We start from the raw sequence: 11,640 nt of genomic DNA, 5'->3' as shown, positions 1-11,640 counted from the left end.
TAGATCTTACCAAAAGGAAGCTCATGACTTTTTTTTAGTTGAGTTGGGCAGGAGAGATTCTGTTTCTTCTCCTGGATGCAAGTAAAGAAGTATGTAGCCCCAAGCTGCTTGCAACCAGCTTTTTCATGGAACCAAGCCAACACCTGGAGAGGGAGGCTCACAGAACCCTGACGGAATAAAGCCAACTTCCTTGTATTATGTTTCAGTTATGTGAGATAATGATTATTTAAGCCACTTGGAGATGTGTTTTCTGTTACTTGCAATTAAAAAATATCCAGATCTTTCAAATCACCTCTGACCCCAGGAAGGGACACGCCTCCCATGGCAGAGGTGGGTGGGCATCCGTCAGGGTTCTGAATCCAAGCCTAGTCCTTTTCTGCTTTTCTTTCTCCTGTCAGTATTCAATTTCCATTTCTGGTGGAATTTCTTTTTGTCTTCCTCATTTAAAAAAAGACAACACAAATAATTGATTTGAGGTTTAAAATTTAATTTTAACTTAATTTTTATTTCATATCAGCAATACATATTTGTAAGTTAGACAGTTAAATAGTTCTTAAAAGGCCAAGAGAGGTTCCCACCCTATCCTCTCACCTGCAACTTCTCTGTAGAGTTAATCCCTGTCTATTCTTTTCAGTTTCTTCTGGACTTTAGCTCTTATTGCTAAATAAATTTTTATACAGTTATTTATCAGTTTCTAGCTTTAGTTATGTATTCTCTGTGATGGTAGATGGGGATTTAGTTTGCTGACACTCCTCTCCCACATACAAATCCTAACCCCCTCATTTCTTGAAAAAAAAGTTTATATCATAATATTTTGTTATTTACATTATTCTGTATATAAATATTATTCACAGCTAAACCATGCAGTATATTATATCCTTTCTTTAAAAACAAACAGGTTTCCCTATTATTTAATAATTGCATTGTCTTTTCACTTGCTATTTTTCTACTTATCTTCACTAGCTCATCCTAAGTTCTCTAAGAAACATATAAATCGCTCCAATGTTTACAAATCAATTTGTTTCTTTTGTGTGTGTTTTTGCTGCATACCAACATCCTGGGAATTCTTTTCATCTTTCTCCTGTGTTGGATTTCTTGTTTCCTACACTGTTATGTTTTCCTCTATCTTAGTTTAACCTGTTATTTTGGACAAGAACATCCTCCAGTAGATTTCTAATCAAAAGTGCAAAGGTGATAACAAATTTGAGAACTCTCATACTAAAAATATCTCTATCTATCTTCTCATTTATTTGTTAGTGTTTTCCAAATCTGGCCCTTTTTCTCCAATATGTAGTAGTCATTGACTATTCATAATTAAGAATGAGACTTTAACATGTTAATAGATACTGTAGACAATAGGGCAAGCCCTGGCTTTTGTGTTGGGGAATCCCCAACAGTCTGTATATGTTGATCTTTTTTCTTGGGATGGGCAGTTTTTTCATGGGAGGATCCTCCAGGCTCCTGTCTTGACAGGCTATGCGTCTGTCATCATTCTGGCAGCTGAGTAAGGGAAGGGTTCTGGCGCTCTTATTTACCATGAAGGCTTTGATGCATGTCCTCCCAAGCTGCAGAACACCACCTCCCTCCCATCCTCCACTGTGCCCGAAGTCAACAAATCAGAAGAGAAAACCTCCATCTTCAGTCTTCTCATGAGAGTGAGGAAGGGTAGATGCCTGCTGGGAGAAGAGAACTGTTATTCTGACTCCCAACCAATCTTCTTAGAAGTTTTCAGGGGGAACAGTGGAGGAAGGACCCAGCCAACCAGCCATAGAGGTTTTTAACTCTTATGATCTGTGTGAACTTGAACAAGTTTCTTGATTTCTCTGAACTTCAGTTTCTTCATTTGTAAAATGGAAACACAGGGCTTTGGTGTGAGCATTAAATGGGATCAATGAGTGTGAATGCCTGTCACAGTCTGCCCAGCATAAAGAGGGCACTCCATGGTTGGACATACAGTGGTCATGATGGTAGTAGTTGTAGTCTCCTTAGCCTTTCTACACTCTCAAAAGGAGAGCCTCCCTACTTATGTTCTGCCCAAGTTTTAATAAAATTTCAGGGGCATCACAACCTTTGCAACTTGTCCTCCATGCCACTCTCTCTGAGCACCCACTAAACCTTTAAAACGCCCTCCTCCATTCTGACCCCTAACCCAATGGATTAACATGAAAGATTGAGAACTTCAGTGAAGTCAGTCTGAACCCAAATCTCAAAAGTAAAACTGGTCACCCTTCTCCCTTATTCTATGCAATGCCCTCTGTCTTTCTCCTATTTTCCCTCTCTTATCACTCCTGGCAAAAGAGAAGAGAAAGGAACCTTCCTGCCTTCAGTGTGCTAGAGTCCCTCTCCCAGTGCAAAGTGAGATTCCTCCTTCCCACCCTTCTCACCAGTTCTCTCACGCCCTTGTCCTTCTTCCCCATTTTTCTCACTACTCATTTGGGACAGGATAGCCTTTCTCTTCACAATCAAGGTCTTTTCCCTAAATTCTTAGGATACTTTTCTTATCTGCTCTGGAACCTCCAGCAACTTTGTTAATTGGCTATATCTCAGGGGGATTGAATAAGGAAGAGGAACTGAAGAAGCTGGAGAAATTGAGATTATCTTAAAGTTAAGAATTTAGAATGCTTGATGGGCCATCTAGTACAGAATCTGATGAAAAGTAGCACCCACTGTGTTTGGCATTTTTTCTCAGTCTGACACTTCAGATTGCAAAACTCTAGTTAAGAGTGTCCCTACTATGTTCCTCATGTGCCTCAACCACTAAAAATACACCTAATGAAATTTTTGAAGTAGGTCTTACTAACAAAAGTCATGGTGAAGTAAATGTTGGAAATTGACCTTTGTTGGGAACGAGGTAAATACATGATCATTTGGAAACTATGTTTTAATAAAAGTAGATAGTGAAATATAAGAGCAAGCCTCATTTAATAATCTCTTACATTCTTATTTCCTTTTTCAACCACACGCAACAGGAAAGCTGCACTTTGTTGTCTGTGCATGACTTTTTCTGAATGCAAACCTTAGTCTGTCCTTAAAATTCTCCCCAGCAAAATAATAAAGCAAAGGGTTGAGGCAGCTATTGGCAGCTGCCAAGGCCAGTGTGATGATCACAGCTTTTTGCAGCCTGTCTGTGCATGTACCCACTTTCCACACAACCAGGTGGAAGGTTCTCAGTACATGATAGGGCAGAAAACACAGGAGGAAGATGATCAAGGCGATGACGATGGTGACAAGCGCCTTCCTGTGAGAAACCCGCAGCCCTGATTCTGGGACCTCCACCTTTAACAGGGCTCGAATAATCAGCAGGTAACAGATGCTGAGCGTGCAGAGTGGCAGCAGGAAACCCACCACTAAGGCGATGTAGTTCATGATCTGCAGTTTAGCAATTTTATTGAAATTCAGCTCTAAGCATGATGTGACATTACCCTTCTGCTCAGAGCCATTCTTCAGAAGTATTGTTGAAGAAGCCATGATGAGGGTCCATATGATCCCACATAGGACCCAGGCACTTCTGATGCTGGTGACATGGAGGAGCCGGAAGGGGTGAACAGTTGCCAGGTAGCGCATAACACTCAGCACAGTCAGGAAATAAATGCTGCTGTACATGTTGGCATACAAGGAGTAAGACATAATCCTGCAGGTCAGGTCCCCAAATATCCAATTGGAGCCTCTGAGGTAATAGTCAACCCTGAAGGGCAGTGTGGTTGTAAACAAGAGATCAGAAATGGCCAGGTTCAGCATGAAAACGTTTACAGATGTGGACTTCTTATAAGGCTGCAGAAAAACATATATGGAAAAGCTATTTCCCAAGGCTCCACAGACAAATATTATCAGGTACACAATAGGATAAAAATCCCTCTTGAATTTTTCAATCAGGCAGTCCTTGTGGCTGTTGTTATTGCTGAAGGTGTCATTGGGTTCCATTTCTGATATGGAAGTGGATAGAGGCAAAGACATAAGTTTTCTCTCCATGCTAGATTAAAAAAAAAGACACAAAAAGTTACTTCCTGCTCACTGTTTACATATTTTCAGGTTTTAATGAAGTGTGGAGAAATATTAGTTTTTCTTTGAAACTTAAATCAAAAGTATATTAGCTAATATTTACTATATGCTTCATTATATTTCATGATAAAATTCTAGGATGCAGAATATACATTAATTCATTTGATTGGAGCTGAAGCCTTAAACTTGAGAGACTTTTGGCCTAGTGTCCATGTTGACATGAATGTCCTGCAACACTGCGGTCTAAATCTACCGGACAGCAGATTTCTGATTACAATCAATGGAACACAGAAGGAAGTGGTACAACATTTTTCAAGTGCTGGAAAGAAGGCTCTACCAACCTAGAGTTCTATAACCAGCAAAAATATCCTTTAAGTGTGAAGGCAAAATCAAGACATTCTCAGATGATAGAAAACTAAGAGAATTTGTTGCCAGCAAACCTACTTTAAAGAACGAAGAAAAGAATTTCCCAAACAGAAAAAAATCAATAAAAGAAGGAGCCATGGAATATCATAAAGGAAGAAAGAACACAATAAGCAAAAATATGAGTAAATGCAATAGGACTGGTTCTTTGAAAAGATCAATATAATTGACAAACCTATAGCAAGATGAACAAAAGAAAAATAGAGCAGACACAAGTTACTATTATCAGGAATAAAATAGGGAATAAAATAGGGGACATCATTATAGGCACTGCAGACATCAAAAGGATAATAAGGAAATACTATGACCACCTCACAAACATAACCTTGACAACTTCAGTTAAATGGATTAATTACTCAAATAATACAAACTATCCCAATTCACCCCATATGAAATAGGTAATGTTACTATTAAGAAAATTATCTTCTTAATTAAAAATTCTTAATAAAGAAATTGCCAATACTAGATGGTTTCACTGGAGTATTCTACCAAACATTTAAATACTAGTAAGAATTAACACCAATTCTATACAATATCATCCAGAAAATAGAAGAGGAGGATACCTACCCCAATTTATTTTGTGAAGCTAGTATTACCTTGATATCAAAACCAGACAAAGGCAAACAAATAAAAAACCTACATAAGACTACAGATCAATAATCTTTATGAAAATAGATGTAAAAATCTTAGCAAATAGTTTTTAGCAATATACAAAACAAATTTTTTTACACCATGATGAAGTAGGGCTTATTCCATGGATTCAAGATTGGTTCAATATTTTTAAAATACTCAATGTAATTCATGTAAGTAGGCTAAAGAAGAAAAATCACAGGATCATATCAATAATATACACAAAGCATTTGAAAAAATCCAATAGCTATTCATGATCAAAATTCTCAGAAAGAGAGGAAAAAGGGGAGTTCTTCAATTTGATAAAGATCATCTCAAAATATCGACGGCTAACATGCTTAATGGTGAAAGACTGAATGCCTTCTCCCTAAAATTGGGAAAAATGCAAAGTCCACTCTCACTGCTCTTATTCAACATATTTCTGTTACATTCTAGTCAGTTAAATAAGGTAAAAAAAGGAAATAAACATCATACAGATCAGAAAGGTAGAAATAAAACACTTCCCATTTTCAGTGACATGATTGAAATTAAAATACAGTTCCGTTTGTAATCATTAAAAAATGAGACTTAAGTGTAAATCTAACAAGACATTATAAGATTTGCATACTGAAAACTACAAAATGCTAATGAAATAAATTGAAGTTCTAAATAAATGGAGATAGGTACCATGTTCATGGACTGGATGGTCAACAGAATAAAGATGTAAGTTTTCCTCAAAATGATATACAGGATTAATGCAATTTCTACCAACAATTTTATAGGACTTTTTTTGTAGATAGAGACAATCTTATTCTAAAATGTATGTGGAAAGGCAAAGGAAGTAGAACATTTTTAAAAAAGAAGAATAAAGTGGAAAGAAGCAATCTACTCAATTTTAAGACTTATAGCAAAATTTATCAAGATTGTATGGCATTGAAGGGATAGACACAAAAAATCAGTGGAACAAAATAGGGAACCAAGAAACAGATTCACACAAATGTGCCCAAGTAATTATTGACAATGGTACAAAAGTGATTCAACAGTGAAAAGACAATTTTTTGAAGTGCTAGAGCAATTAGATATCCATAGGCAAAAGAATACAACTGAACCTGAATCTCACACCTTATACAAAAATTAACTAACATGGATCATGGACTAAATGTAAAAAGTAAAATTATAAATTTTTTTTTAAGAAAAAAGCATAAGATAAAATCTTTGGGATCTAGATTGAGGGAGAGAATTCTTAGTTTTGACATAAAAAAACATAATCCATAAAAGGAAAAATTGATAAATGGGACTTCATCAATATGAAAAAGTTTTGCTCTGCAAAAGGTCCTGTTTATAGGATGAAAAGGCAAGCTATAGACTAGTAGAGAATATTTACAAACCACATATCCCACAAAGGACAAGTACCTAGAATATATAAAGAACTCTCAAAACTCACCAGTTAAAAAACAACTAAAACACCAATCCAATTATAAAATGGGCAAAAGACATAAACAGATATTTCTGACAATGTATAGATAACAAGCACAAGAAAAGTTGTTCAACATCACTAGCCATTAGGGAAATGCAAATTATAATTTTAATGAGCTATAACTACATACTTATTAGAAGAGCTAAAATAAAAATTAGTAACAACACCAAGTACAGAGAAATTGGACTACTCATATATTACATGCCAATGATACAGTCTTTCTGGAAAACAATTTGGCAATTTCTTAAAAAACCAAACATGCAACAACCTCACAACCCAGTAATTTCACTCTTGGAAAATTATCCCATGGAGGTGAAAATGTATGATCATACAAAAACCTATACATGAATGTTTATAGCAGCTTTATTTGTAGTAGAAAAAATTGGAAACAAGCCAGATGTCCTTCATGGATTAAATAAACTGTGATATACTATATACATGTCATGGAATACTACCCAGAAATTAAATGGAGTGAACTATTGATACATGCAATAACTTGGATAAATCTCCAGGGAATTATGCTATAAAAAAGCCAATCTCAAAATAGTATAAAGTACAATTCCATTTATAAAATAAAATCTTTGAGCCCAACTGGTTTGGCTCAGTTGATAGAGCATCAGCTTATAGACTAAAGGGTACTGGGTTCCATTCCAGTCAAGGGCACATGCCCCAGTTGCAGGCTCAATACTTGGTGGGGGTTGTGCAGGAGGCAGCTGATCGATGATTCACTCTCATCATTGATGTTTCTATCTCTCTTTCTCTCCCTCTCCCTTTCTCTCCGAAATCAATAAAAATATATTTAAAATCAATAAAAAATATTTTAAAAAATATTTGAAATGACAAAAATGTAGAAATGAATAACAGATTAGTAGTTACTAGGGATTAAGAAGGTGATGGTAATAGGAGAGAAGTGGATGTGGCTATAACAGGGCAGCTTGAGGAATCCTTGTGATAGAAATGTTCTGTATCATAACTGTCCACGTCAATATGCTGGTTGTGATATTATCCTATAGTTTTGCAAAATGCTACCATTGGGGGAAAAGATAAAAACAAGTGATATCTCTATTGTTTCTCACAATTGCATGAAAAGCTATAATTAGCTAAAAATGAAAAGTTTAATTAAAAAGGAACAGGTTAGTTGTAATTTAAGCAGGATACCCCAGATGACTGTAGAATTCCATCTGGAAATGGTTTTGGATTTAGAGCCTTTTATTATTATTATTGTGAAAGGTCCCCTTCCCCACACACAGCATTCCTCTCCAACCTGTGCACACTGTATACCAGGAGATATCATCTCAAGGAAGATGGGAAAGGGCTCTCAGTAGCCTTGTTGCAGTTAGTAATAAAGCCAACTTGTTCAATAACAGGTGTGTTTCTGGTGGTCTTCGGCTGAAGGATATTAACAAATTGGAGTTTGACCAAGATTCCTGCAAAGTTTTTCCTGACTTAAACTAGTACCTCAACTCAGTAATAGTGCACAAATCTGAGACCCCTGCTCATGGTTGGATATGAGTTCATATTGCATTGAACTCTGACATTTTATTGAGAACCTTCAGCAGTGTGCATTTTGTTTTCTTAGGAATAGATCCTCTGAGTCATTTTAGTTACTGATCAGACTTGTAAATTTAGTAAATTGTGAGAATGGTTTCCTAGCCTTCTAACACCAGATCTATAATCTGTCTATTGTCTTGAGTGTTATTTGTCTATCAGGGGAAAAGTGTATAAGGAAAGAACAAAATAATTCCCTATTACATCCATCCTTGAGCTGCCCCAGGGGCTGAGTTCAGAAGGACCAGCATTCCTCGAACCAGCTTTGTCCTTTGGATAAACTTTGTGTCAGGTCATCATTTCAAAACTTTGACAGACTTGCTGTGTCTTATCTTTGTGACCTTAAAAACTGTTATCTTTTCTTTTTTTCAGCCCTAATTGGAGACAACTGACCTTTGTCCAAATTCCAAGACAAAAATTCATACAGGCACCATCCTTTTTTTATTATTATTGATTTCAGAGAGGAAGGGAGAAGGAGAGAGATAGAAACATCAATGATGAGAGAGAATCATTGATCAGCTGCCTCCTGCACGCCCCTCACTGAGGATTGAACCCGAAACCCAGGCATGTGCCCTTGACCAGAATTGAACCCAGGACCCCTCAGTCCGCAGGGCGACGCTCTATCCACTGAGCCAAACCAGCTAGGGCCAGGCACCATCCTTTCACCCCTGCAGCTCTCGTGGGGCTCCCTCAACCTAAAACGGCACCTCTTCCAAGCCCAAGACCTGTTTCCTTCAGCTTTTCTTACTGTAACACAAATGTGTGCTTATCTCTACAACTGGCACAATTTCACCAGGGATGATTTGGAATTACAATAGCCACTTTGGGAAGCTTTTGACATAAGATTATTTACTTGGAAGCACTCTAGAACAATAAGTTTCTTTTGTTGAATGTTGGCGATAGCCTCCTCCTTTGGTTCCATACTTTGGGAATTAATAAGCACTGGCTTTTTAATCAGTTATTGATAAAATTGTCAGGGACTTAAATCAATTTTAATGTAACTGTTTTATAGGTGTATATTTCAAAGTCTGTTTTCTATGCTTTCCTCTCTTTGCAGAGGGAACATAATTCTCCTTTTTCAGTGTTAATGTCATATTCATATGAAGCAGCCTCCCTTTTAATCATGTTTAATTGTGATTCCTCTCTCTTTCCTTCTCATAAGAAATTAATGATTAACAGATGAAAAGGGTCACTCACTTTGTATGTGCACATTATAGGACTATCTAGCCCAGATAAACAGTCAAAATGTCTGAAATAAACATTTATTAACATGTGTTGCACTTTATGAATACTAAAAATATCTACACTGATAAAAGAGAAACATGCAAATTGACCATACCTCCGCCACGCCCACAAGCCACGCCCACCAACCAATCAGGAGTGAGTATGCAAATTAACTCACCCAAAATGGCTGCGGCCATGGAGCCAGCAGGAGGCTTGGGTTTCCCTGGCAATGGAGGAAGCCAAGCTTCCCGACTGTTCTGGCCAACCCTGGCCTCTGCTCAAGGCTGCAAAGTTTCAATTATAGAAGATAAATAAATCCCAGATACCAGGGCCTCCACTTGGGTCGCTGGGGGGGCATGGCCGGCCTGCAAACCACCACAGGCCCCTTGCCCAGGCCGCCCCATTCCCCAAGGGAACTCCCACCCTGATCCGGGACACCCTTCAGGACAAACCAGCCAGCCCCCACCCGTGCACCAGGCCTCTATCCTATCTAATAAAAGGGTAATGTGCAAATTGACCGTCACTCCAACACACAAGATGGCTGCCCCCATGTGGTCAAAGATGGCTGCCCCCATGTGGACACAAGATGGCCACCACAAGATGGCCAGCAGGGGAGGGCAGTTGGGAGGGACTAGGCCTGCAAGGGAGGGCAGTTGTGGGTGATCAGGCCAGCAGGGGAGGGCAGTTAGGGGCAATCAGGCTGGCAGGGGAACAGTTAGGCATCAATCAGGCTGGCAGGGGAGTGGTTAGGGGGTAATCAGGCTGGCAGGCAGAAGCGGTTAGGGGCAATCAGGAAGGCAGGCAGGCGAGCAGTTGGGAGCCAGTAGTCCTGGATTGTGAGAAGGATGTCCAACTGCCTGTTTAAGCCCAATCCCGGTAGGATCGGGCCTAAATGGGCAGTCAGACATCCCTCGAGGGGTCCCAGATTGGAGAGGGTGCAGGCTGGGCTGAGGGACACACACCCCCGTGCACAAATTTCGTATACCAGGCCTCTAGTATTTACATAATAGGTTATTATTACAGTTGTGAGAAAAGAAGAAAAGGTATTATCTTAAATTTAAAATATAACATTTTTTGGCATGATACAGAGTCTTTAAATATTTAGTTTAATATATAAACTAGTGTCAACACAACATTTTGGTTTGTAGGCCAGGGTTAATTTTTTTTATTAAACTAAATTTTCTACTTTGGTTTTATGAGTCAAGCAATATTCCACTACTTTGATAACTTGTTTAAATTTTAAAATATACATATAAAATCGCATTCAACTAAAATAAGTGAATAAAAAAAAATGAATGGCATTGTATTAAAATAAAAGGAGTGATAGTAATGAATGCCTTTTTAAAGTTAAGATTTAAATTTATGAAATCCTCACATTGTTATACATCATAATGATTTAATGTGGTGGAAACGAAAATTATAATTTCCTGATCCTTACCTAAATTTAGGACCTTAGGCAAATGGTTAGTTAATAAACCTTTGGATGCCTAAATAAATAAATAAAACATACAAAACACTGGCCACTAAATATAATATTTACCTTATTCGTTAGAATTGGCAATAGATAAAATATGCAAATGCCTTTGGATTATATGTTTATACATCAAAATTGTTTTCATTGAATGATATAAACACTAATAGAAAAAATATCTAAATAATTCCTTATCTCCTCTAATTGTTTTTATGTTTGAAGAAAAAGGTTAATTACTTTAGTTAAAGATGATAATTAATATAACTGGTTAATACAGAGAAATACAAATATGTATATAAGATAATGAATATGATTTTATGTTTATTAGGAAGCTGAAACAATTTATTCAGAGGATAAATTAAATATGATATACACATTATTTTATTTAATAGATTTCATTTTAAAGCTGTAAACACTTTAAATTTATTATTTATTTATATACTAGAGGCCTGCTGCACAAATTCATGCACCAGTGGGGTCCCTCGGCCTGATCTGCGGGATCAGGCCAAAACCGGCTCTCCGACATCCCCTGAGGGGTCCCAGATTGTGAGAGGGCACCTGCCAGGCCAAGGGACCCCACCAGTGCATGATCGGGGCTAGGGAGGGACATGGGAGGTTGGCCAGCCAGGGAGGGACCATGGGAGGGCTCCAGAGCATGTCCGGCCCGCCTCGCTCCGTCCTGATCTGCTGGACCCCAACAGCAAGCTAACCTACCAGTCGGAGCATCTGCCCCCTGGTGGTCAGTGCACATCATAGTGATTGGTCGACCGGTCGACTGTCTGCCCCCTGGTGGTCAGTGTACATCATAGCAAGCGGTTGAGCAGCCTTAGCGTATCATTAGCATATTATGCTTTGATTGGTTGAATGGACGACCGGACAACCAGACACT

The 11,640-nt window shown here is 38.1% G+C and overlaps 1 protein-coding gene across 1 annotated transcript in view; it reads right to left on the bottom strand.

The window, feature by feature from the left end:
- Window positions 1-549: 549 nt before the first annotated feature.
- The window catches only part of CYSLTR2 (cysteinyl leukotriene receptor 2), a 30,406-nt gene continuing 19,315 nt past the window's right edge, over window positions 550-11,640 (bottom strand). Inside the window, 2 exon segments of the mRNA XM_079779486.1 lie at window positions 550-2,964; window positions 2,967-3,970. Coding sequence (XP_079635612.1) covers window positions 2,933-2,964; window positions 2,967-3,969 — 1,035 coding nt within the window. The 5' untranslated portion in view covers window position 3,970 and the 3' untranslated portion in view covers window positions 550-2,932.

Source organism: Cnephaeus nilssonii (assembly GCF_951640355.1).
Source record: "Cnephaeus nilssonii genome assembly, chromosome: 8".
Lineage (NCBI taxonomy): Eukaryota > Metazoa > Chordata > Mammalia > Chiroptera > Vespertilionidae > Cnephaeus > Cnephaeus nilssonii.
This window is presented reverse-complemented; position numbering and strand designations above follow the sequence as displayed.